The sequence below is a fragment of the Kwoniella pini genome, chromosome 3 (assembly GCF_000512605.2).
Source record: "Kwoniella pini CBS 10737 chromosome 3, complete sequence".
Classification (NCBI taxonomy): Eukaryota; Fungi; Basidiomycota; class Tremellomycetes; order Tremellales; family Cryptococcaceae; genus Kwoniella; species Kwoniella pini.
The window spans coordinates 190,034-215,216 of record NC_091718.1 but is presented as its reverse complement, the minus strand read 5'-3'; the positions used below and the strand labels follow the sequence as shown (position 1 = coordinate 215,216).

General features: G+C 42.3%; 13 protein-coding genes across 13 annotated transcripts; 8 read left to right on the top strand and 5 right to left on the bottom strand.

Annotated features, from left to right (window-relative positions):
* Positions 1-150: 150 nt before the first annotated feature.
* I206_102284 (uncharacterized protein) lies at positions 151-1,750 on the bottom strand (the record flags this gene model as incomplete). Its single annotated transcript, XM_019159345.1, has 5 exons — positions 151-666; positions 723-1,237; positions 1,412-1,538; positions 1,600-1,656; positions 1,718-1,750. The coding sequence occupies 5 exons, from the start codon at positions 1,748-1,750 to the stop codon at positions 151-153; spliced, it is 1,248 nt and encodes a 415-aa protein (XP_019007639.1).
* A 334-nt stretch (positions 1,751-2,084) lies between these two features.
* I206_102283 (uncharacterized protein) lies at positions 2,085-4,902 on the top strand (the record flags this gene model as incomplete). The annotated part of the gene is made up of 7 exons (XM_019159344.1): positions 2,085-2,100; positions 2,155-2,233; positions 2,294-2,375; positions 2,434-2,571; positions 2,636-3,565; positions 3,625-3,801; positions 3,874-4,902. 7 exons carry the CDS (start codon positions 2,085-2,087, stop codon positions 4,900-4,902), a joined length of 2,451 nt encoding a protein of 816 aa, XP_019007638.1.
* A 149-nt stretch (positions 4,903-5,051) lies between these two features.
* Positions 5,052-6,061, bottom strand: I206_102282 (uncharacterized protein; the record flags this gene model as incomplete). Its single annotated transcript, XM_019159343.1, has 2 exons — positions 5,052-5,633; positions 5,738-6,061. 2 exons carry the CDS (start codon positions 6,059-6,061, stop codon positions 5,052-5,054), a joined length of 906 nt encoding a protein of 301 aa, XP_019007637.1.
* Positions 6,062-6,427: 366 nt separating this feature from the next.
* I206_102281 (uncharacterized protein) lies at positions 6,428-7,240 on the top strand (the record flags this gene model as incomplete). The annotated part of the gene is made up of 4 exons (XM_019159342.1): positions 6,428-6,450; positions 6,644-6,797; positions 6,872-6,945; positions 7,078-7,240. 4 exons carry the CDS (start codon positions 6,428-6,430, stop codon positions 7,238-7,240), a joined length of 414 nt encoding a protein of 137 aa, XP_019007636.1.
* A 447-nt stretch (positions 7,241-7,687) lies between these two features.
* I206_102280 (uncharacterized protein) lies at positions 7,688-9,536 on the bottom strand (the record flags this gene model as incomplete). The annotated part of the gene is made up of 4 exons (XM_019159341.1): positions 7,688-7,922; positions 8,000-8,125; positions 8,193-8,289; positions 8,372-9,536. 4 exons carry the CDS (start codon positions 9,534-9,536, stop codon positions 7,688-7,690), a joined length of 1,623 nt encoding a protein of 540 aa, XP_019007635.1.
* Positions 9,537-9,831: 295 nt separating this feature from the next.
* I206_102279 (uncharacterized protein) lies at positions 9,832-11,680 on the top strand (the record flags this gene model as incomplete). Its single annotated transcript, XM_019159340.1, has 8 exons — positions 9,832-9,999; positions 10,052-10,192; positions 10,262-10,372; positions 10,427-10,589; positions 10,721-10,847; positions 10,951-11,197; positions 11,258-11,363; positions 11,424-11,680. The coding sequence occupies 8 exons, from the start codon at positions 9,832-9,834 to the stop codon at positions 11,678-11,680; spliced, it is 1,320 nt and encodes a 439-aa protein (XP_019007634.1).
* Positions 11,681-11,875: 195 nt separating this feature from the next.
* Positions 11,876-12,191, bottom strand: I206_102278 (uncharacterized protein; the record flags this gene model as incomplete). The annotated part of the gene is made up of 2 exons (XM_019159339.1): positions 11,876-12,084; positions 12,158-12,191. The coding sequence occupies 2 exons, from the start codon at positions 12,189-12,191 to the stop codon at positions 11,876-11,878; spliced, it is 243 nt and encodes an 80-aa protein (XP_019007633.1).
* Positions 12,192-13,853: 1,662 nt separating this feature from the next.
* Positions 13,854-14,775, top strand: I206_102277 (uncharacterized protein; the record flags this gene model as incomplete). The annotated part of the gene is made up of 3 exons (XM_070202537.1): positions 13,854-14,100; positions 14,276-14,672; positions 14,730-14,775. The coding sequence occupies 3 exons, from the start codon at positions 13,854-13,856 to the stop codon at positions 14,773-14,775; spliced, it is 690 nt and encodes a 229-aa protein (XP_070058638.1).
* A 1,014-nt stretch (positions 14,776-15,789) lies between these two features.
* I206_102276 (uncharacterized protein) lies at positions 15,790-16,605 on the top strand (the record flags this gene model as incomplete). Its single annotated transcript, XM_019159337.1, has 3 exons — positions 15,790-16,033; positions 16,099-16,381; positions 16,446-16,605. The coding sequence occupies 3 exons, from the start codon at positions 15,790-15,792 to the stop codon at positions 16,603-16,605; spliced, it is 687 nt and encodes a 228-aa protein (XP_019007631.1).
* Positions 16,606-17,644: 1,039 nt separating this feature from the next.
* Positions 17,645-19,311, top strand: I206_102275 (uncharacterized protein; the record flags this gene model as incomplete). The annotated part of the gene is made up of 4 exons (XM_019159336.1): positions 17,645-17,707; positions 17,773-18,115; positions 18,176-18,707; positions 18,771-19,311. 4 exons carry the CDS (start codon positions 17,645-17,647, stop codon positions 19,309-19,311), a joined length of 1,479 nt encoding a protein of 492 aa, XP_019007630.1.
* A 109-nt stretch (positions 19,312-19,420) lies between these two features.
* Positions 19,421-21,288, bottom strand: I206_102274 (uncharacterized protein; the record flags this gene model as incomplete). The annotated part of the gene is made up of 5 exons (XM_019159335.1): positions 19,421-20,072; positions 20,144-20,669; positions 20,724-21,081; positions 21,153-21,200; positions 21,253-21,288. The coding sequence occupies 5 exons, from the start codon at positions 21,286-21,288 to the stop codon at positions 19,421-19,423; spliced, it is 1,620 nt and encodes a 539-aa protein (XP_019007629.1).
* Positions 21,289-22,239: 951 nt separating this feature from the next.
* On the top strand, positions 22,240-22,652 carry I206_102273 (uncharacterized protein; the record flags this gene model as incomplete). The annotated part of the gene is made up of 3 exons (XM_019159334.1): positions 22,240-22,244; positions 22,298-22,368; positions 22,444-22,652. The coding sequence occupies 3 exons, from the start codon at positions 22,240-22,242 to the stop codon at positions 22,650-22,652; spliced, it is 285 nt and encodes a 94-aa protein (XP_019007628.1).
* Positions 22,653-23,521: 869 nt separating this feature from the next.
* On the top strand, positions 23,522-24,971 carry I206_102272 (uncharacterized protein; the record flags this gene model as incomplete). The annotated part of the gene is made up of 3 exons (XM_019159333.1): positions 23,522-23,657; positions 23,708-24,239; positions 24,302-24,971. 3 exons carry the CDS (start codon positions 23,522-23,524, stop codon positions 24,969-24,971), a joined length of 1,338 nt encoding a protein of 445 aa, XP_019007627.1.
* Between the last annotated feature and the right edge of the window lie 212 nt (positions 24,972-25,183).

Genomic DNA, 25,183 nt, shown 5'->3' with positions numbered 1-25,183 from the left:
CAATTGTTCTCATGAGAAGCGTTTGCAAAACAGCGGTTGCATCATCATTATTCCAATGCTATCGTATACTTGGCTATCATAGTGATACCAGGGAAATAGCTTAGTCTTGCGTGTCTTGAATTGCCATGTGATGAATGTTCTTTAATTCTCCTACTTCTCCAGTTGACCTAGCCTATCTTCCAGCGACTTTATTCTATTCTCAGTACTCTCCCAATTTTTCATTATTCCAGCTACAGCTGTATCCAAACCACTGTTAAGTTTACTCAGAATTTCTTCTAATTGTTTGATTTCTCCTGACTCATCTTTCTCCGTGGCTTTCAGCCTCTTTAAAGAATCAGCTATTGTTCCAACTTCATTATGCAAATCATTCAAACTTTTTAGGCGTATCAATAAAGGTTGAAGGATGGGTAAATAAGTGTCTAATCGATTTATCAGTCCAAATAATTGTTGAAGATTATCATATTCGTTAGTCGACAGTGATATTGTTGATGAAGTCTCAGTAGAACCTTGATGTATAGCTGGAGATCGTTTTGAAGCTGTTGTTGCTCTATCTAAATCGACCAATAAGAGCTTTATACGACGTGATATAGCATCTAATTGACGAGGTTGAGTAAGTAATGATAATAGCTGGGAGTGTTTTGATAATATAGGTATTATCGGGCCATTCTATGAGAAAACAAAAATAAGCTTAATAGGCGGTGATGTAATATAGTGAAGCGTACCTGATATAAACCTTCACCTGCTGGTCCTAGAGTATCTTCTAAAGTTGCCAGACGCTTATCAATCTCTCCCAAGCTCACATCCCTTACATGGGTGTTCAAGTTCGCATTGCCATCCTCCCTGTGGATAGTCTGCTTGCCATTCAAGCTACTCAATCTTTCATTCCATCCTGAATTACCTATTTCTGCTTGTTCTTTCAGCGGCAGTCCATCTACATCTAATTTACCTAATCTGTCTTTCAATCCACTCAATTCCGATATCAAGTCTAAAGGTTGTTTAGGCGGTAATACTGATTTTCGTTTGCCTTCTTCAGGTATTGTACGTGAACTAGAAGCTTGTGGTTGAGCATTTATTTCATTCTCCAGATCTGCTAATTCCGCTTTCAACCTTCGAAGTCTACTCGTAGCTGATTCTCGTAATTTAGGTTGGACTTCATCTTCATCGTCGTCTTCGTCTGACGATAAGGTATGACGTGAGAGTGGGGGTAGTCTAGGTCGGAAGGACAGATCGCTTGGATCTATACGCCAAACAAGATGTTAGCTGATCACAGCTGTAGGTGAGATCACGAAAAGGGAAAAAAGAAGAAAATGGCGAACGCTCGAGACCACTGAACACTGTCCATGTAGTCCATGTACGGAATTATCAAGGTGATAGGAAGAGGCAGACACAGAACTATCTTGGTTTCGCTCACCTTTCCGCCGTATGCCTCTGCCAAAAACCTTCTCCACTCTCTTTCGTCCTGGTAATCCCGTTGAGTCTATGTTATCAGAATTTGATTTGGGTATGACTCTGTCATCCTCCTCGAAATCGTTGTCCGCCTATCGTGGAAGTGTCATAAGCAGCCTTCCATTGCTCATAGACATGTACTGAATGACTTACTGGACGTAGAAGCGCATCTGGCTCATCTGGTGTTTCGAAGATGTCCTGTGCAGTGTCCTTCATGACGTAGTCGATATAAGCTTCAGCTCACTGGGACTCAAGTAGAGGCGTAGCTTACTATATCAGGAAGTCCTTGGTACTTGCTGCCCATTATGTTTGATTTCTACGCTGCGTGAGTAGGAATGAAGTCGTTTCAAAAGATGTTAGCATGACCATGAGGACATATTCAACATTATTATTGATTAACTTTACAAGGTGGTCATAGCGACGCGTCTAATCTTGAATTAAAATTGCCCCTCATTTACTGTACGGTGAGGTGATTCTCATGGTGGAGGTGGTCCACTTGATCAATCATCCTAATCCCATTCTTCTTTTTCTCTTCCTCATCCGAAGTCTACTTAATACTGTACTGTATATATACGGTCGTGCATACAGAGTATGAGCCTCAATACTGATATCCAGATCGAGCACTGATACTAGACAAGATGACAACCCACACCTGTGAGTCGCCAATCTCATCGCTTCTGCGATTCTTTGAGCTGACGTGATTATCAGTCAAACTCACCAAGGTCATGATGCCTACTCCTAAGCTCATCCCTGCTAGATCTAAGACAAAGATGAAATGGGAATCTCTGTAAGCTATGGGCCACTGGCCTTGGTCCTAGTAATGCAGCTGATATAGCCACTCTTCCAGATCTGGCGATCTATCTATGGTGGTATCCCACCAATCGTCTTCCTCCTTACAGATACAGTTGTATTGCGAAGGAAAAATCAAGGTAAGTGATGGTAGTTTCTCACTCAAGGACGTTATGCCGATCATAGCACGAGATACAGGTGGACGAATCATTCCAATCCATCGACTCGACTTCGACATCGATTGCGTCAGAACGTTTCAGGAAGATTACTCACGGTGTTTCATCTGCAGCTATCAAGTATGATTCTTCAAAACATCCCATAATCTCGGGCGACAAGGTATGCTTTAGCCCTTCAAAGCATTAATATTACGACTCTTGCTGATATCAAAGACTCTGCGCAGATGCAAGAAACCTTTCAAATCGCCTTTCGTTCCAACGAGCCGGATTTGACCACGTTCCTCGATCTCATGAAAGGTTTTTTCATCATCGCTCAAGGTTCCACTGCCCCTAGTATTCGTAAGACTCAGGGTCAAGCTTCTCAAAGTCAGGATCCGGCTCAAAAGGTGTCAAACCCAAAGCCTCCGACGAAGAAAGAGATACCATCATCACTACCCAAGAAAAAGCAGAAATTGACCCCATCCCAATCTCAACAGCAACACACAGCAAAATCAAGGACACGCCCGGCTGGACCTTCATCAGTCATCAGTATGCCCTCGGAGGCCATGGACGTGACCGGTGATCTGAGCTCGACAACCAACGTCGCACCATCTAGTACAAGCGCTGGTTCAGGAAAGGAGACCAAGCTACCACCATTACAGGCGAATGACAGTTTTGCCGATAGGATGAAAAAAGAGCTTTTACTAAGTTTCAAACCCTCACCCCCGTCTGTTGAATCCACCACTCAGCCTCCGAGTACTTACGAGTCTCACAAGTCTACTACAGAAGTGCGTCCAGAGAATGAACCCCGCGAGAAACCGGAATCTCAAGATAAAGCTACACAACATCCGGAGTCACTTTTTCTGGTCGACTCGCGGTCGCAGTCTCATCGTAGTACGACCTCGCCAAAACTTGTAATATTCGAAGAGGATCATGCCGATATCACAGTACTGCAAAAGGACTCCCTCTTGGATGACCTTAAAGGGCTTGGTACTGCTTCACAACCCCTGATCTTCTTCTCACCCCCAAGTAGTCAGCCTCATGAGGATCCTCTGTCAGATCACCAGATCCTCAAGACCGAGCAGGAAGTGGTCTTTGAGCGGATTTCAAAGGGGAAGCGGACAAGGGAAGAGCTCGAAGATGAACTTGAAGAGCCGAGTCAGGATCACCCAGAGGTCAGTTTGAAACTTCGCGAGGTGGCAACCGGGTAAGCTGACTGTTCAGACACTGTCAGTCGTACTTGAGACCTATAAAAACTGAGGCAGAATTCGAAGACCATCGCTCTTACGGTACATCATTTTTAGATGTTGGTCCGCCAATAACAACAGCAACATCAGTCAGTCAGGCGTCGGGCTCAGAGTTGGTGAATTTGGTAGATAAGATAATCATGGAGAGAGTTTTCAAAAGGCTGGTGAGTGCTTTCCTTGTCGTTACTTAAAAATATCTGAGCTGGTTCATTGTCCATAACATTTGTATCATACAGGATGATCGAGTCAAGGATGTTGTCGATCGAAGATTCCAAGAACTTGTTCAACAAGGCTATGCAGATTCGTACGGATCCCCGCCAGCTGCTTGTCCAGTCAAGCAGGAAGCAGATTATCAAGCACAGTACGATCAATATCAACATGGCCAATATCTGCCTCACTATGGACAATATGCTCAGAATGCTCCTCACTATATCTATACCAATACTTACGACTATGACTATACTCATGACCGGAACTACTATACTAACTATCATTCTCAAATGCAATACCTACCCTATCGCCCAACATACCGCCATGATGAGCTTGATCCTCGAAGCTACCCTGAACCAACGCATAATAGTCAGTCTAATCCGATCGAGTCGGTTTACCCTCAATCTCTCGATAGCATTCGATCAGACACTTTTCGCGATGAGACCGAAACTGATCGACCGCAATGCGATGACACCGGTGATTACGACTACGACATGGAAGATGGTACTCGAATTCAGCATCAGGCCACTTACTCACAGTACGAAAGCCAAAATCAAGCTGCTTACTACGCAACTGACAATTCTGTCAGTGTGCCATACAGCTATACCAGAACTCACCATACCGAGATGTATGAGTCTTCCAAGTCAGTAGTGCTTTGCGATGGGACTGATTCCGATCAAGACAATGAAGGTAATTTTCACAGGCCTGATCAGAAATGCCGCGAAAACAGAATCCATTCAGCGCAACAGACCCAAGACAAGCGATCGTTTGAATTAGAGCAGGAAGTGAATACGACTCAATACAATCAAGATGCTCATCATATTACAAATTGTTTACCTGGGCACGATATTAAGCGGAATGTGCCAGGCGCTGATGAACGTGATTACGAACACCCTGATGTAGAGGACAATCAAGATGAAGAGGACTTAGCTGATGTTAGTGGTGAATTGAATGTGACTGATACTCAACCTCAAACCCAAGGGTACAGTCAAGAAAGAGAGTTGAAGGAACATGATTACGATAATGAAACTCTTGGAGGAGCTGGACTTCTCTAAGTGGGGATTTAAGACTGATAGAAGTGTCACAGACAATAAGGTACCAGGGGTTGATACTAATATGAGATACATACTAAATGATAATAAGACTCCTTTGTAATATACAACTTTGCTATGTCAATTTCACTATTTATATATGTATGCTATGTTCAATTATGTGTTCGTGATGATTCATGATATCGTGAATGTCTATCTTTATGAGATTCGTCATTTCGTCGTCGAGAGGGAGAACGAGATTTGGAGCGTGAGTGAGATTGATTAATATATTTATCGGTATCTCTATTCTTATATTTGGTTGTTCCTTCTTCTTCTTTTATAGATTTCCTTTTCTCTTTAATTTGATCTTCATCTTGATTATCATTAGGTTTCCATTTTAATTTATTTTCACATTTTTTACATAATTTAACTTTAACTAAAGCTTCTTTTCTTTGATTATTTTCATTATATACAAAAGGTAATTCAAAACTTCTTAAAGGTGGTATTGATATTTCTTCTTGTTGTTCATGAGTATTAATGGAAGAAGAAGGATAATTTGAATTTATTGATTTTGAATCTTCGATAAATCTTAAATCTTTACTTGAAATTTCTTTATCTTGATTATTAATCAATAAGGGATTATGAAATTTACATCTTAATGAAGCACATGTATTTTCTCCAATTTCATTTATAACTTCTGTTGCAGTTCTCCAACGTAATGCGAATGCTTTTGATTTGTGATGTTTTAAATCAATCTACATTAAACGAAAAACCCAAAAAAAAAAAAAAAAAAAAACACGTTAAATTATAATCAAGTAAAATGTAATTTCAATTATAAATGAAACCAAACCAAACTTACCAAAGCAAATTCTTTAAATAATTTAGATTCATAAATTCTTGCAACTTTTTCTTCCCAACTAATTTCATTTAAATCTTCTTCTTCTTCTCTAATAAAACGATGATTTTCTTTAATTACATCCCAATCTGATTTTCTTTTTTTCTCTTCTCTAGTTAAAGCATCTTTATCTATACCATAATGTTTAACAAAAGATGATTCTTTTTGATATACTGTTATACCATTTGAATTTGGTTTTATTCTTTTATATATTGGTTCAGATGATGTAGAAGGTAATGAAGAAGAAGGTGGACCTGAAATTAATTGACCTGCTGATTTCCAGCTCATTGAGATGATATGTACCTTTTTCGAGTAATTTCTGTGGCTGTTTGTTGAGTGGTTCGCAAGTCGATAAGATGATAAATGAATGCAGTATTGCGATCATCGAGTGTAATATACCTGTTATTACACTCACGCATTATCGAGGGATAACTTGTAAACAAGCAACCAGTGATTAAACCACTTTAATTACGTTACCCTTTAAACCAATTTGCCACTCAATAAGTCGATTTGATTCCGTTGACTGGCACGCGAGATTTTCAATTTTGCAAGTGGAGACTAATTGGCAAGAGATTATCATTATAATTATTATTAGTGTTGTTTTTGTAAAGTTTTGTTGTAGTTACAAACAAATTAATAAGACAAATCTTCAGCATGGGACGATTGAGAAGATCAAGGTGAGTTCGCAGCTTCACGTTGGCGGTTTAGAGCAAAATCAGAATGAATTGTACTAATCGTTACACTGTTCCACTACTCTTCAATCTCATGACTACTTGATCCTCAATTTTGGATACAACATCTCACCAAATCCTTGTTCAACATTGCTGAACTTTCCAAATTTGCGTCCAACCAATTTCTTTGATTCGACAGAACACATCACGCTCGAAGAGACGTTCATAGATTAGCTCGTACTCGAGTTCGAGTTAAAGATTTAGATCAAATTGAAATTGATTTACGACCTGGAAATAGAGCTAAATTAGAAAGACAAGAAATAGATGAGGATAAACCTGGATTAGGACAACATGTTAGCTTTATTGTCCCTTTCCTTCGTTGAAGAATCAAGAACAAAGCTGATACAAAACTGTTTACCATTTTTAGTATTGTGTGGAATGTGCCAAATATTATGAAACTGATTTAGCTTTGAGAAATCATACAAAATCAAAAGTACATAAGTGAGTTTTCTGTTCAGCCCTTCACTTATTTTCACCTCTCTTCGCTTTCTCGACATGACAGCTCCAATGATTCCTTGGATCTTCCCTTTACTCCTACTAGTTAGAGCTTCACTAACTGGATACATATTTTAGACGACGATTAAAGGAATTAAAGGAACCTGCTTATACACTCAAAGAAGCTGAAGGTGCAGCTGGATTAACTACGGATAATAAACAAAGAGGTGTAGAAGATGTGGTGAAAAAGTTTGAGGGTATGAGTAATGACGAACAACAGAAGAAGGAAATTACTCTTTAGATTATGATTCATTGGTCAATTCTGCTTTGTTACGATACATCTTGTTGTATGATATGATATCTTTATGCCATCATCTAGTCATTTTTACATTGGATATTTGTCGTTCATGTCGACTTTTCATCCCTGTCTCCTGCTATCTCCTATTCCTTGGAATTCAGATCTTCAACATCTACGCGCAAAGCGTGTCATGAGTGAGAAGAATGATCCTAAGTATTGAAGCCTGTTCGTCAAACTACCTTAAATTTACCTCTTCTAATCTTCTGGCAGATCTTGCTATAAATATTTGTCAGCTTTTATCAACATGCTGCAAACCGCATGATATGTCATAAATTTTACGATTTCTTCAAAAGCTGCTACAATAGATCATTCACTCTGTTGAGCATGTACGATACATTCTAAGAATATAGCTTATTTAATCGCTTCTAATGAACTACGCAGATCATCTATCTATTCGTTGTCTTCTCTAACTTTCCATTTTAATACATCTAGTGTACTTTTCGCATCAACTGCAGAAGAATGACCTAAATCAGAAGTTCTATCTTGAATGAAGTAACCTAATTTCTCTTTAACTATATCTCGAAGTGCTCGTCTGAAAGGTGGACCTTTATCATGAGGAAAAACTATAGCTGTATCTATAATTTTGGTATGAAGTAATCTAAGTGCTCGAAGATCATTTTCCAACCTAAGAACAGCCTTTCGTTAGTAACAGACATACGTGGCAAAGTTTAAGAACACATGGTCTATTGCGAATATACTCACCCATGTCCTACTATAATTGTGTCCGGTCCAATGAACATACATGCTGCTGCTCTCACAGCTGGAAGATCCATTATGGCTTTGTCCAAATCATCATTTGTAAGACCAGAAAAACGGGTATTTACGTCGCTTGAGTTCATTCAGAATGTCAATTGAGAAGCTCTTCCCGTTTGAGATGAATAGGCATAAAACTTACAGCACAGGTACCGTCTGTCTAACCAATTCATCTAATAATATTTCCCCATTCTCATCAACTATCGTAACTCGTCCCAATGATATTCCAGCGGTTGTATCTGAAATGGCAATCAATTGTATTAATACTCTCAATCATAATTTCAATTCGAATTAAGTAAAAGTTGAAGTTGTCAAACTTACGAATCATTTCACAATCCATTGCCACTACATTATTATATTTTCCTAAACCACCTTTTTCTCCTACAATATCTTTAACAGTTTTAAAACCTACTCTTTCTGCTAATTTTAAATCATCATCTCCATTACTAAAAACATGAATAAAATCTTGACAACCTTGTTCTCCTCTTTCTTTTGCACAACAAGTATAAATCCATTTACGTTTACCTTCTATACGTTCAGGTATAGTTTTACCATAATGAAATTTACATTCACCTATTCTATTTTCTAAATTTTTTGAAGAAACTATGAAAGAAACTTTACATCTTGAACAAATATGTTCTTCACCTTCTCCATCTGGTTTAGAATGTGAGATATTTGAATCAACTAGAATTAAATCATTTGGATTTGGATATCTCCAATTTTCAAAGTGATCTAAAGGTAAACAATATTTTTCAATTTTTTCTCTAGATAATTTTGAAGCTTTTTCCTTTTCAGCAATTTCAAATGCTATTCTAGATTCTTTAACTGTTCCAACCGAAGGATGATTAATCGAATTTGGAGGTGGTCTTCTAGATATTGAAACGGCTGCTTGATGAATAGCTGTTTTGTATATCCTGACATTTGACGAAACGGTTGCAGTTTCTGCTTCTTGAGCGAAAGCTGAGTTATGTGCTAGGTCTGGTGAGAGATGAAGGATTGGAGCGTACAGCTTGGCGTATTGGGTGTACAGTGTATTTAAGCCTTTCTGACGGTCTGGTCTAGGATGAGGTGATGGTTTCAGGTTGATAGGTAGTATAGGCGGGCGAGATGTGTTGATAACAGAAGAAAGCCCCTTAGTGGCTGATGAGGTGTTTGTAGCTGGAAGAGAAGTTGTTGAATGTCTTTCTGGCGGCTTCTCGATAGCGGGCTTCGGCGTTGGGATTTCTTTTTTCCTTGGACTGCTTATCTTCTTGATTTCACTTGATCCATTAGAAGTCACCCTCTTCACAATCCCCCTTATACGTTCATCTTCGTTATCATCCGCTCTCCTCTTCACAGGTTGCCTGATGGTGGACGGTATGTCTGTCGTGGGTGTGGGCGTTGTTCTAGACGAAGATGCTTCAGCATGTGAGAAAAAGCATCTTGGTCTACCGCAGGACGGGTCGGGACATCGAGAAGAGGAAAGAAGACCAAGATTACTGAACATTGTGGGCGAGAATCCGACGAGGTCATACGAGAATTCTATACTAAGTCCTTTGTCATGTTAGAGATGCGCTGTTGAAAGATAAAAGAGAGAATGAAATCATGACGACGAATTCATGAAGAGTGGTTTTGGGAAACTTGTAAACATCGGCCAGCGGCCACTTCCGACGGAACATTTTCAGCTAACTCGAGATGTTTTGAACCGAATTTAGAGATGCACTTTTTCGATCTAGATTATCTATATATCTCTTGTCATCTGGTCAATCACATTGTAAGGATCGAATAACACAGATCTCATCATGTCAAGGACTGCTTTTAGATCTACTCTTGATCGCGCGATACGGAGAAGCTCACGAGGTATCGCCCCTTCAGCCTGCCGATATCAGTCCACCTCCACTTCTTCATCTTCGAGTGTTCCAGCAGTGAAGGACAATGAGTTAGCTAAAGTAATCCGAGATACAATAAGAGTGAGTTATATAATTAGACTTGCTGTATCAAGTCATCTGATTATAAATCTAGGCAACAGGACCTATCCCTCTGTCGAGGTATATGCAATTTTGTCTTTCGCATCCTATTCATGGATATTATCAAAAAAGTGACGTTTTCGGGGAGAAGGGAGATTTCATAACTTCTCCAGAGATATCTCAAATATTCGGTGAAGTAAGTCCACCAAATCTACCTTTGGCAAAAACTCGCCGCAACAGGTAATTGATCTCTTTTGTGGAATAGCTAGTTGCAATATGGTTCCTCACTCGGTGGATGGAAGTGGATTCACCCACAAGAGTCAGGATAGTAGAACTTGGTCCTGGGAGAGGTACATTGATGGATGATATATTACGAGTGAGCTACTGCACAAAATATACAAGGTCTGATAGCTCATCAACGGCTTCATAGACGCTCTTTAACTTCCCTGGAATAACTTCTGCTATAAAATCGATACATCTAGTAGAGAACAGTGAATATTTGAGGAAAGTGCAGAATGATAAAATATCGAGACGGATAGAAGACAAGGAGGTGGAATTGAGCTGGAATACCGGAATAAATGAGATACCAGAAGGTAAGAGTCTGTTTCATCAAATTACTGAATTACTTGCGCCACGTCTATCCGTCGCTTCTAACATGAATTGTCAACTGTATAAAGTCATGAATTGTCAACTGTAAAGCTGATTTTATATTGCTATTTTTCAGCCGACGATACATATACCTTGTTCGTCGCTCATGAGTTCTTCGATGCGATGCCTATCAATACTTTCGAAAAGACAGATATGGGATGGAGGGAAGTGCAAGTCGATAACGATCCTATGCACGGTAACGGGTATGTGGAGTGTAATGTCTCAACCCCACACCCATGTTCAACAATTGTGTCATCGTTATCTCTGTAATGATTGCAATATTCTGGCTGAACCAACTTCTTATAGCTTATCCACTCAAACCTCGAAATCCGGACTTCGGCTGTCAATCTCTCCATCGCCTACCGCTCTTTCCACCGTACTACCTGCAAGTTCACCTAGATTCGCAAAACTATCTACCGGATCCAGAATCGAAGTTTCCCAAGATTCCTTTAAAATCATGCGTCGTATAGGTGAACTACTGGGTAAAGGCAAAGGCGGCTGCGGTGTTGTAGTTGATTATGGTGGAGATAGGTCTTACGGCCAATCATTCAGGGTATGTTAGACTTGACCTTGATCTGCTCTAACGATGAACTCACGTCAATGGCTGTGTTAGGCTTTCAAAGGTCATAAAATAGTAGATGTCTTTGATGATCCTGGAAATGCAGATTTAACTGCAAATGTGGATTTCGCCTATTTGAGAGAATCTCTAGCTGGTACAGGTGAGATTCCCATCTATCGTCCGGTCCGACATGCTGATAGTCTAAACCTGTAAATAACAGGTACTTCGGCTCTGGGTCCAATATCACAAGCTTCATTCCTCCTCTCGTTAGGGCTACAACCTCGTTTACGTAAATTGATTGATTCAGCATCTACTGAAGAACGTAAAGAAGATATTCGTAAATCTGCTCAAAGACTGATAGATCCACTAGGAATGGGTGGACAGTATCAAGTAATGGGTATAAGTAGTGGAGAAATGACTGAGGAGATATATCCATTCATTAGTCCGAAAAAGGAGAGTAAGGTTTTGAAGCCGTAAATGCACATATGCTCTCCTATCAACCGTCAGAGATACACATAGGTTATTTCAATCACATCGCTGCTTGACTAGAATCAATCATATATATGCAGAAGCAACGACTATCATGCATCATATTTTTTCTCTGCCGATATATAGAATACAAGAGTGGACCTTGCTAATCTCGCCCGCAATCTCCATGGACAAGGGCAGCGATCATAATTCACCTTCGCAGATGGCAAGTATTTGGATTGCCATCTGGAGTTCTTGCTCTCTAGCAACACACACAGCTGCAGCTGCTGCTACATCAGCTGATCGCAAAGCACCCGCCATCAGGACATCCATAGCTTGATCGTAAGCAGTCTGTGCGAGAGCAAGGTTGTATTCCGCCCAGCCCTTAGCATTCTTTGCCGAGATGTAAGCACCTATATTGGTTGTGTAAGCAGAAGCAAATATTCAATTCCGGCTCATTGCTTAATGAGGAACACATCTACTAACAATTTGGACACAATGCGATGTATTGAGAGGACATGGTATCCGTTACCCAAGAGCAATTTTGACAACTATTGAGTGTAGGTCAGCAGAGATGGGAAGATTTTGTCAGAAATTGACTGACCTCATTTTGAAAAGATGTCACTAATCGATGGATTGTTTATGAGTATTTTTGATTTGATTGGAAGTCAAGTCGTGCTGGTAGATTGTGTGTTGCAATGGAGTGTATATGAGTACTTTTGCTTTGTTTAGAAGTCAAGTTGTATTTGTGGATTATGTGTTGTTGAGTGAGAAAGTGCTTTGACTTCTCGCATCTTTGGACCCCCTTATATATCTTTTGCCTTCATCAGTAGCGTTTAGCAGCCAGATGCCTGTCAACTTAGGTTGGGTGCTTGTCTTCAAGCAGTAGATTCGTTATTCACAACCCTACAGCACTCAATATGTAACACGCTTCCAGTAAAGGTTTCGGTATATTTGCAGCGACTGACGTCTCCTCTGACTAGAATTGTTTATGCCAACCTTCAAGGAAGGGTTTTTGAGGTATGACATTCACGAATCAACGGCTGAATGTCTTCGAAGATACTGACCTACTGCTTAGCATATTGAACCTATGTACTCTGCCTCTCCAAGACAGTACTACGTAGCTTCCAACCTTGCTCTTAGGTATGACACTCTGGACTCGACGCCTGAACGTGCCTGGGATTACTATTGCGTAGGCGGTTCTAGTGTTATTACTCTACTGAGTTCAAGATTATGTACGCCAATCGTCATTTTATCAAACCGCCCGAAACCTGGATATGTAGTCGATCTTTGTACATAGCATCTCAAGAGGGTCCAGTTACCTTTGTCCCGTCCAGCATGATACGATGAACAAAGAGTAATACATTGTTTCGGGGACTGCATACCAACCTTGAGCGTCTGCTTACGCAGTCATTGGTCTCACTGCAACATCTCAATCTATGCTATTGGGTTGATATATTCAGTTTAAGAGGAAGCTGCGTTGCTTAGGCGTTTGTTTGTATGTGGCCGGCACTTCCGTCTTACAGTAACCCTGATTCTCTCCATAGACGATACACGCACTTCCGTCTTCGGGTGAACCTAATTTTCTGACTTTACAATATACGCACTTCCGTTTTGGATGAACCTTATTCTTTCAATGTACAGTATGTGTATGCATACACTGTGTCCGTTTGTTTGTCATATAATCAACTGGTGGTTTGTAAAAAATCTCTTGTTTTCCAAATTTTCTACACTCACCAATCATATACGAACACGATCCCACCCAAAGCACAAGATGCCTTTCCCATTCTACACTTCGTGCAGTAGTACTGGCTGACAAACGACTATAGTCTCTGGCTGCGATTCTACTTGCTTCTTCTGCAGGAAGGTCTTCTGTACTCGAGACTATGTAAGCATCTTTGAACGGTAGCGGATCGATGTAAGCTGATTACGATGTGCAGGCCCGAAGTAAGAAGAATCGGGATCTCACAGAGGGCGTTCGCCAAAGTGCACAACTTGCTTCTGTATGCTGGAACTCATGTACCTCCAAGTCCTCGGAGGCCTCTAACACTGATGCTCAAACAATAGTTCGAATCAACTCTCCGTGAAACAGAATCATGTCAACAGTTCATGGGGGACAATCTCAAGGTCCCTTCGACCTGAGCATGGATGCTTCTTGCAGCTATCAATCGATGCTAACAAGATGCTGGACACCAATATGAACGGGCCTGTCAACTACCACTTCCCCATTTCTTTCGATGATGGTGTTAAATGGCTACTTCGTGTACGACAAATGTCTCCCACTCCTTCTCCGAGAGCTTTTCCGTTAGACATCCTCGTACGCGAAGTTGCTACACTCCGATACATGAATCAGTGCGCTTTTTGGGTCCCAAATGCCTGGTTAGAGGGCTCGATCATGTCAGCGTCAACTGACAGCGACGATGACAGCAGTAAGTTAACAATTTGCGCTTAGCTTTGAGTCTTATTGATGTATGTGCTGTCCAGCTGCTCCACTACGAGTTCATGAAAGGTCAGTCAAATAACTGGCCCAAAGCTGGAGCTGACTGCCTAGAGACTCCGGAACCTCAAACTCAACGACTTATTGAAGAGTTTGCCTTATTCCAGATACAACCGTCCGACGCAACTATCAAAATGATGTTATCGGCTCTCTGACATATCCGGACTTCGACTTGAGCGCATCGCCAATAGTCGGGCCTTTCGTGACTCTCAACACACTACACGACCTGGAAGCTCCATATTTCGTTGGGCCCTTCAGAAGCAACCAAGAACGTTATACTGCTCATGTCAATTTAGCACTTCAGTATATTGCCGAGGGAAGAATCTGCACAAGAAGCCCTTTAGATGCCTATTTGTGGCATTTGCAATTACGGGAATTGGTAGCTACCTGCCCGGAGCTAGCTGAGCCAATCGTACATGGATATATCAAGCACCCAGATGCCAAGGGGGATCACATACTGGTAGATGAGATTGGAAAGCTAATTGCTGTGATTGACTGGCAATGGTTAGTATTCATCGCCATCAAATCGTGTCGTGGGCCACAAACTGATAAATTATACAGGGTGCATGTAACAACCAAAGTTGATGCATTCGAAGCTTCTTATTAGTTGTCTTCTTTCGTGACATTCAATCTCAGGGGTTCATAGCAGTACCTATGCATAGAGGGACGTTCTTGAAGTATTTGGCAAATCTATTCCACCTGATTTTCGACCACCAGCTCGCATTGGTCCTGACTGGCGAATTTACTTCACTCAACGATATTCCAACGATGAAAAGCTGAAGCAGGTAATTGCCAACGCTGGATGGGATGAATCGAAAGAAGTACAGGAAAGTCAAGCGAGCAGGTAATTGCGAGAGGTCGGGAATATAGCGTTCTGGGCAATGTCACCTGAGGAGCGTGTCAGAGCGAAGCAGCAAGAGCTACGTGAAGCTGTTGAAAAGGGAGAAAGACTATGGCGCCTTGCTTGTGCCGGTTGACCTGTCATGCCGATGCCACCAAAGTTGTAACATAGCCACAGCTCTCGTGACGTGAATTGTACCTCGTTCTGGAGAGTAGGATTTTGAACCGAAAATGCATATATGCTCTCCATCAGCCGCCTGCCATATTGATGGATAATGCACTCATCATCACTTATTCGAGAAAATTGCTGTGCGATCGTTTAGTAGAACACCTGTGATCTCATTGATCCGGATAATACCTAATGATGAAATTGCTTAGTAAAGCCGGCGGCTGGGTCCGTGAAGATAACGATTTATAAGCCAGATAATTAAACGTTTTTGACCGTCGGGCCTCTTATTCAGCATATGGTTTCACGCGATTTTTAGTGAATCCGTGAGATACACTTTTATCCTATCTTATCGTATGATGTAGATTCGTCATCGAGTCCCAACACTTCACATGATTTTGTTATCAAAGCGCGTTCCACCGGATACAGGAATCATTGATTACAAAGATTCTAGCTTACAAATCGCGTCAAACGTTATTTAATCGCTTTGCAAGTATATCGAGATAGTAGTGTACCACTATATAAGTAGTTGAAATATGCTTGTGATGTCTACCACCCTCAAGTCAAAGACTCCAGTCGAAGAAGTTAATTTAGACACCATACATATATGATAAAATGGCTACACTTTCACCAATCGTTCTTATTCTCGGTTCAGGACCTAATATAGGCCAAGCAGTCGCCCGACATTTTGGATCAAAGGGCTATAAAGTAGCTTTGGTTTCTCGATCAGTCAAAGAATCTGAAAGTACAGATAAACAACTTAATATACCAAGTGATTTTTCCAAAATCGAAGATGTAGTTAAGGCTTTTACAAAGGTTAAACAAGTCTTCGGTACGCCTAGCGTAGTAGTATATAATGGTAAGCTTATATCTGTTGTACTTATTGAGATATGTCAGCTGAGCACAAACGTTTTGGCTGTATAGTTAGTGCATCGAGTTTATCTCCACCTGATGATCCGTTTGCACTTTCATATTCCGATTTCAATAAAGATACAACTATAAATATACACAGTGCATTCATAGCTGCTCAACAAGCGGTTCAAGGATTTTCAGAACTCCCTTCTTCTGCAAGTAAAACTTTTATTTATACCGGTAATGTTCTCAACGTACAAATTCTTCCAAGATTCATATCTCAAGGTATCGGGAAGTCGGGTGGAGCCCATTTGATCTGGGCTGCTTCAGCGGCATACAAAAATAGAGGTTACAAGTGAGTTCTTTATCTTTTCGTCTTATTGATGAAGACACGAAATCGAGTTCTGATTCTTGAGCAGATTTTACTACGCCGACGAAAGGAAAGCGGATGGATCACCCAAATACCGAGTTGATGGAGATGCTCATGCTGAGCTCTTTTGGAATTTGTCGAGCGATAAGGAGCAAGGTCCTTGGATGCAGACATTTGTTAAAGATGTAGGGTATCAGAAGTTTGACTGAACCTCGTATCACACAGCTGCTAAGATATAATCATTCATATGTAAAAGCGATGTCCTCGGTTCTATCTCTCTTTGTAACGTTTAGCCCAAACTTCATTCTCTCAACCTCCGCGACCCCTCGACATAGCGCCGCACTTCTGGCGTTGCTTAACCACTACCCTTCCAAGATCCACCCTTGTATGCTGTCTAAAGACAGCTCTCTATCACCACATGTACCTTCCATAGTATGCTGTGTTACGAACCGTGTATTCCATACTCGACTACATCACGTCATTCCGACCCCTTTGGGCTCTTTAGATTACTTACAGATACGACAAGAAGCGAGAACCTGTCCGGGTTGTTCAACATATTGCTGCATGTCTTTCCTTCTACATCACGCTTGTGCATATACTCGTTCTGTTTATATCTTCCGCCGCTTGAGCACATCTCTCGTCTTCATAATATTTGATTTTATCAGTTTGAAACGCGACCTTATTGCCAGAGCCTTTCTTGCTACCCGTGTCAGCTGCCCGGCTGTACACGTCAAGGTTCGGGGATCGAGGAGAAATACCAGTATCGCGCCGCGATCCGGTGCAATGAGCATAACAGCGAAGAGAACCATTCTTATCTAAGAGGAGGGTATAAGAATACAGCTTTGAGTTGAGTGTGCCGCAAATTGCTATCCAGTATTATGCCACATGCCACAACGAAAATACACACGCTCAACTTCTCGAGTCTGTGCATAGGATAATAAGTCAAAGCGATACTAGTAATCCATCAATCATGAATACATCATTCGTACTTTATTTGGATGAACGTTACAGTAGTATCGAATTCAGTCAGCTCATAGTGGTTTTACCATGACTTATGTGCTTCCCAGACCTTGTTCTTACCATGATTGTGGTCAAGTTGTGATCAGCACGGCGACCACCGTTTGCTGGGTATGTGCGAAGGTTCATTGCCCTGGACACATCCAAAAACCGTTCCATGCTTGCGGTACAGTTGACGAGGTGGTAAGTCTCCCCCTTTCAAGGCCCGAATGTCGCTGAACATCCTTACAGATGTCGGCTGGAATGGATGATCCGCACCTGAAGCAGATCTACCTGGAGAACAGATTAACTCGTGTAAGTGCGTCTACTACAAAGCGCATGATTCGACTTCGATGGATAATGTTTGCCTTGGGGCATAGTTCGAGCGTTTGCTCAAAGACGTCAGGGATAGGAGTCACCAGATCATCGCAGAGGCTCGACACTTCCGACCTGATTTTCAATGCGAACTTCAAATACCGCCTGACGCGCAGACCATGCTTGATAAGAAGAAAATGTACAATGGAATTAATATTCATTTCCCGCTCATATGGGAAGACGGAGTCAAATGGCTGCTCAGAGTAAGACAAGCTCAGGATGGCTACCCGCCAGCCGAGATTCAACAATCTGTCACCAACAGTGAAATCACCGTCCTTTGCATTCTCAACCGTAACAATATATCTGTACCAAATGCTTGGTATGAGAATAAGAGGGGGTACAATGAGGGTGAGTTAATCGCGATATGACACCATTATCTCGGAAATAGCTGACATCGATGCTCCGAAGGGGACTTGCATTATTTCTTCTACGAATATCTAGAGGGCCGCGCTCTTAGACTTCCCAAGAAGGGTGTTGATGGTTTGTGGAAGCCGGGTGTTCGGATGCGGCATATCATCAACCAATACGCCAAATTCCAAATACAGGTCTCTGATCATCCAATACCAGCCCGTCTTATAGGATCCCCGAGCTTCTTCCCAGATATTGGTGCAGAGGCAGAACTTCGGGTAGGACCATTAGTGAACTTCCATTGTCTGAATCGCCTCGAGGCACCATACTTTCTCGGACCATTTCGAAATAATCAAGAACGATATCTCGCTCAGATCGATTTAGCGCTCAGTCATATTGCAGATGGATACATATGTCAGAACGCCACTCTCGATGGGTATCTCTTTCACCTTCAGCTCAAAGAACTAGTCAGTAATTGCTCAGTGCTCATGGAACAGCCTGAAGAAGTCTATATCAAACATGCAGATGACAAAGGGGATCAATTTATGGGTGACGAGAACGATAATCTCACCGGAGTGATCGATTGGGAGTGGTGCGTCGGTGCCCAATTGCCTGGTCGATGTCATAACCATCAAGCTGATACATACTTGGACAGGGCTTATGTCACTACCAAGTCAGAAGCATTCACAGCACCCATATTCTGTTTTTGGAGTATCAAGTACTTCGTCGGGGATAACATACTATCGCCAGCGGAAGAAATTTTGATAGAAGAGTATGGACGCCTTGGAAGACACGACTTGGCAGATTGTGTGGGGAATGGGAAGATTTATCAACGTCTGAGTCATATCGGTACTTTCGACCAAAGCATCTGGAATCAGCGATCCATTCTCGATATCTTCGAGAAGTTCAAACCGGCGGGCTTCAAACCCCCGCGCTGGGTAGGAAAAAAGTGGAGGGTTTATCTGATTGATCGATATAAGATGGATGGAAATCTAGAGAGACTAATGCTGCGTGAAGGCTGGGATCAAGGAAAAGAAGCTGCCGAAGTAGCTAGGGAGAGAGAAGATATCAGGGCGGAAACGATGAAGGAATATCCGGAACTAGATTTGACAGCAGATCAAGAGAAGGATCAGCAAAGGGCACAACGAGCTGTGGAGAGGAGAGCTGCAAAGGCTAAAAGGAAGGCTACTGGCTGAATAAACCTCTGTGCCACGTATTTCGACTTGATGAGTCCCCACCAACAAAGTCGATTCAGTGTACGTAAAGATGCATGATTATGTGTAACTTCAGATGTCCAGCGCCGTCTTAATTTATGACAACGCTCACTTGACCCTGCGCTTGATACGTCTTTAAGGGGTTCATCTCTGGTACCTCACCAGGCTCAACATCTGTATCGCTTCCACCATCAACTAATGGCTCATCATCAAAGCTGTTATCTAAGTCATAAGACTCTACCGAAGATTCCGTGTCGCCGAATTCTCTTCTCAATTGTTGCTTCAGCTCAACGAATCTTTCAAATGTCATGTCCCAGAACTCTTTGACCTTCTCATCGCGTTCAAACAATCCTTCCTTATTCTTATGATATTCCTTCGTTCCATCCCATCCGACCTTTATCATGATCTGCTGCAATCCCACATCACCTCGATATCTGTTGATCGAATATACTCGCCAGTCGTACCCGATCAAATACGGTGGGCGGAAATCAGGTGGTATGGCGTGACGGAATACCTGTAAGATCTCGATTTGGGCCAATGGGTCATCTGGCTCCATGCCAATCTCGGCTAATCTCTGATACAATTTACCATTTCTAACATGACATGCCAAGTTGGGTCTGCCCAGCTTCTCATAGGACTTAGCGAGGATTTCCTCTGCGGCAGTGATCTCCATCTCATCCTCCTGAAGAGCGAAGAGCCATCGTGGTGCAGCAAATGCTTCCTCTTCAGTTGTTACATATGCACTACTACCAGTATCAGTTTTGATCTATGGCTTCGTCCGGCGATTTGGCATATAGTTAAGCTATCAACTTACCATTCCCAGTCAATTACACCAGATATCTTGTCATTCTCGTCCACCAGGATGTGGTCGCCTTTCGCGTCTGCATGTGTGATGTAACCTCGCGAGATGGGTTGGGCGAGTTCAACTGATCCAGCCACCAACTCTCTTAATTGTAAATGCCACAGATAGGCGTCAAGCGGATCAGACATACATATGTAGCCATTGATGATATGCTGAAGGGCGATGTCGATTTGACCGAGATATCGGTCTTGATTTGTATTGAAAGGGCCGAGGATGTAGGGAGTGTCAATGTGGTGAAGACAACCAAGAGCGATCAAGGGTCCCACTGCTGGTTCATTCTGGTGAGCGGGAGAGTATGTGAGAGAACCAATTTGCGTAGTGTGTATTGGCAGGCCGTGTAGCTCAATCTGGAAGGCAGCAAATTGTTCTATGAGGTTTCGTGTTCTGGTTCCGGGGGAATGTATAGAATCGTTCACATAACAAAGGTCCAAATTTGGCTTCCCATTTAGATATTCGCAGAAAAAGTAGCTTAGATGCGCTGAAGGGTGGAGCATTAGCAAGAGGTTGAAAGGATTTGGCGAGACGTGCTTACGGCTATGGCCACTCTCGATCGGATGGAATATCTGCCCATCATCCACCCAAGCATTAGGTACAGGAAGTCCCTTTCTATGGAAGTGTTGTAGAGTTGCCACCTCACTCTTGATGATTTGCTCTTGGTAATCGGGAGGTACAGGACCTTCAGGCATTTGTCGTGCACGGAGCAACCATTTATCTCCATCGTCGAAGATAACCGGGAAATGGTAATTTACACCGCCACCCATGTCGGCTTCGAGTGTCGACTCGGGCTCCTTTGGTAGCCGAAGCTCGCAATCATGCCCAGTTCGAAGGGCTTTCGCGGAAGCTATAATAGCTGACTGGACTGGAGAGATCCACAGAAGAAGGTTTGCAAGCTGTTGGCAGGCAAAGAAGTAGATAAGTATATTAGTAATTTATCGCATTTGACTTGTAGGAAACGTCTTACTCGAGCTCTTTCAATTTTTCGCGTGACAGCGAGGATCTCTTGACCAGTCTTTACAGATCGATTCAGCCTACAGCGTATGTCAAAAGAGACAATAACTTACAGATTCTGGAGTGAGAGAACAATCGTGAGTTGGCATGCCATTATGATCGGAACAAAATACGTTTCGACACCACCCGCACCACGAATCACAAGTCGAGATCATGGGAGTCTGGCATCCGGAGAAGCCACAAAGCGTTCGGAATGGTAGTGAGGCCATGACTTGCAGTTAATATTGCTGGATGATGAGAACAGGATAGTCGGAGGAAGAGAACGAGAAAGAATCTAGGAAGAAGAGTTTGACTATATAGTGAGATTATCAACTCTTTCGTTCATTGATTGAAGGTTATTGTATGATTAGAAAAGTTTGGGATTCGCACTCCCAAACTCTTGCAGTCGTACAGGAATTGCGCGTACGAAATTTAAGGCTCCGAACCTAATTCTAATCTTTTTATCCTACTCCGTGTGGGAGCCTCGGTGCGCAAACAGAATGTCTTACATCATAGAAGAGGGGTAGGTTGAACGCGAGACACATTACGTTCATCATTAATATGCACTGTATTCTGATCACAACAAATGTTGCAACAGACGCGTCAGTATCTTTGAGTCGTATATTGTAAAGCGATAACGTTTGTCCCCCTATGAATGCCAGCGTTAGTCCAAGATATTCGTCATCAGCTGCCTGGGGTGAAGGGTCAGGACGAAATTGGGTTGATTCAAGATCAGGGCGATATGAGACGGAGACCACTGAGTGGTTTTCGACTCTTTCTGAGGTCGAAAATGCGGTTCGTCATGCCATTTTCCGGATGAAGTTGCGTTTTTCCAACTTTATGGGGACAAATCGTAACCTAAATATAGGTCGTTGTGATGAATTCCGAGTCGTCTTCAATGTATATAAAGGATGCCCAAAAGCAGGAGAAGCAATGCATTTCTTCTTTCTTCACGCAAGTCCAAACAACAGACCTTACCCAAATTCCAGTACAAACCAGCGTTCCCAGACTACTTCCTCTTACCTCTCGGAGACCAAAAACATAGCTTTTTCCTGGACCCGATGCAGTGAGTGGTTCTTACTATTGCATCATGAGATTGTAGCTGACTGAAAGCTCTAGATATTACTGTAACCAGTGTGATAAAGATCAAGACACGTCATCTAGTCAGTATATTGGCTGGTGCGGCCCATGTAGGTCGAAAGCTTCTGCAGCAATCTGTTCGCAACCAGAGTGTGCTGACCATAAATTGCCCTATTGTACATCAGGTGCCGTAAATGCAGCACGTAAACAAGAAGCTGAGGCAAGAAAGCAGAAAAATATTGCTCAGAAGTTGTATAAGAAAGCTTCAAAAAAAGCCATGAGCCAATTTGGGCAGACTGCTGAATTCGCAAAGCAAGGCGTGATCTTTGCTGGCACAGAGGAAGATCACGCTGCCGCTAAAGCGAGGCTTGTTATTTGCGAACGAGAGAAGTAGATAGAGCAGATAGCCGTATGTATTGCATGCATAGACTGTTGAAGATCATGGCTCAAGATTTTCACCTCGAAGAAACGCTCATGATTACACATAATCTGGCTGGATACTTCCAAAGGACCTGGAAAGTCTGGAAAGTCTGAATTCTGGGAAAGCATCCTGTGAAATCGGAGAATAAACATAAAAAGTAACCTTGCGCAAAACCATGTTGAAGCAAAATACAAAACACTGAAAGGTTCCTACAATTAAGGTTATGCATCCCTTCATTACACTCTTTATCTCAACCCGATTATCTACACTCTCTCCCAATGAGCTTCTTCACCAGAGCACAATGCTGTCATCCTGACTGTGAGGCTATGGTCATTGCTAGCTCGAAAACTATTTGCAGCCTATGTAGTGAAGTCAGGTGTGATCGGCACCATCAAGAATCATCCCATTACTGTAGAATTACAACAAGTATAGTGAGTCAGATTCAATCTCATTAGATGCGTGCAATATGTGTAGTCGGTGATCGTTACTAAACATTGCAAACTGGTAGGCACAAACACGAGAGGAGTTTCAAGCTCGCAGGGTTAGCCTTTCGTTTCTATTATATCAGATCATATGAATGCTTACAAGTAAAGCAGGATCAACTATTACTCAATCAGTTGAATCAGCAGAAGGACATTATACTCGATTCATTCTCATACCTTCGACCAGAACATCCTCGTGTCTTGACTCTTCCTGAACAGGCAGAGGATCTTTCGCAGGACGCAAGATATCTACGTGGTGCCCTTAATATCCATTTCCCGCTGGCGTTTGTCGATGGTGTAAAGTGGTTACTCAGGGTCCGACAGATCAGAACCGCAAGCCCACCTTCATCTGTACAGAGGATGTCAATCATTAGCGAAGTCACTACTCTCAAGATTTTGAAAAAGCTTGGTGTACCAGTACCCGGCGCATGCTTGCCGGCGATGAAGGATAAACCAGCTTCGGATGTGAGAGTGGTGGAAACTCGGCATGAACATAGTACGTCTTCTCGATTTTCTCAAACATAGGCGTTGAGCTGAGCTTGCCAGATGGGAAACCTTTACAATACTTTCTGTACGAATACATATCTGGCAGCTGTATGCCCATTCGTCATACGACCATCAGAGACTATCACTCAGTCGAAGAGCAAACCATACATATCATCCAAGAATACGGTAAATCACAGATCAAGATGTTCGATCAGCCTATCAAGCTCGATCGTATCGGAATACTCATTTCATCTGTTGAACCTTCATCTCAGCTCAGCGTAGGACCAATGCTTAGTTTTTGGGGTCTAAATTACCTTGATCCACCCTATCTTCCTGGACCTTTCAAAACTAACCAAGAAAGATATCTCGCCCAAATTGACATCGCTCTTTCCCACATTGGAAATGGGTGGATGAACAACAAACATACTCTAGATGCATATCTATGGCATCTTCTTCTCAAGGAGCTGGTAGAAACATGCCTGGAGCTAGCTGAGGAGCAACAAGAAGTGTTCGTACGTCATCCAGATGCCAAAGGCGACATATTTCTGGTGGATGGGCAAGGGGATTTAGCGGCAATCTTAGACTGGGAATGGTAAGCTGTTCACTCGATCTCAAACGACGATCCGCCTTCTAATATATACCTGATTTGATTAGTGCATACGTAACTACCAAAGCAGAAGCTTTCTCATCCCCCTTATTTCTCTACAACACATATGTCCCGTACGAAGATAGACAAGAATTCACACCACGAGAAGACATTCTGATCCATTATTACGAACAAATCGAACGCTTCGACCTCGCGAGTTACATGAGGAATGGGAAGAAATATCAACAACTTGATACGATCGGTCGTTTTAATCGTGATTTTGGTAGAGTCTGTTCGCCATGGCAATTAATGGACGCATTCACAGAATCAAGACCTACTTCCCTTCGACCTCCTCTTCGATTTGGTCCTGAATGGACGTCGTACTTGACGGAGCGATATCAAGACGATCAAGGTTTACAAAAACTGCTATCCTCGGCCTCCTCCCTTGACCGAGATGAAGGTAAATCTCCTACAGATATCACAGCAAGCCAAATCGACGCCTCAGGCTGGTATGAGATGACACTTCAACAACGTCACAAGGCCAAGGAGGATCACATAGCTCAGCGAACGCAAGCTCTTGTGTTGAGCAGAAACAAGGAGAAGACCGATGCTGTCATATCTCAAACAAGTGAATTAAGACAGCTTAGCGCAAAAACACGAGCTCTGCAGCAGAAATCAAGAGTTCATAGGGAGAAGATGAGGCAGGCGAGAGGCTCGAGAGCATCTACGGACTCATAGGTTGAATGAACGCGTTACCGCTCCAAAATAGTTTGCGCAATTTCAGCTTGTCGAGCATAAGTACAAGTTCATCATGTTCATTACAGGAATATCTCGATCCAAGATCAGTCCATCTCCGAGGAACGTAGACACAGGCTAAGGATCTGTACTTCAGCGATGATAGCTCAATATGTTCGACTTGAATGTTGGTGCTTAGAATCAGCTCTTGATCG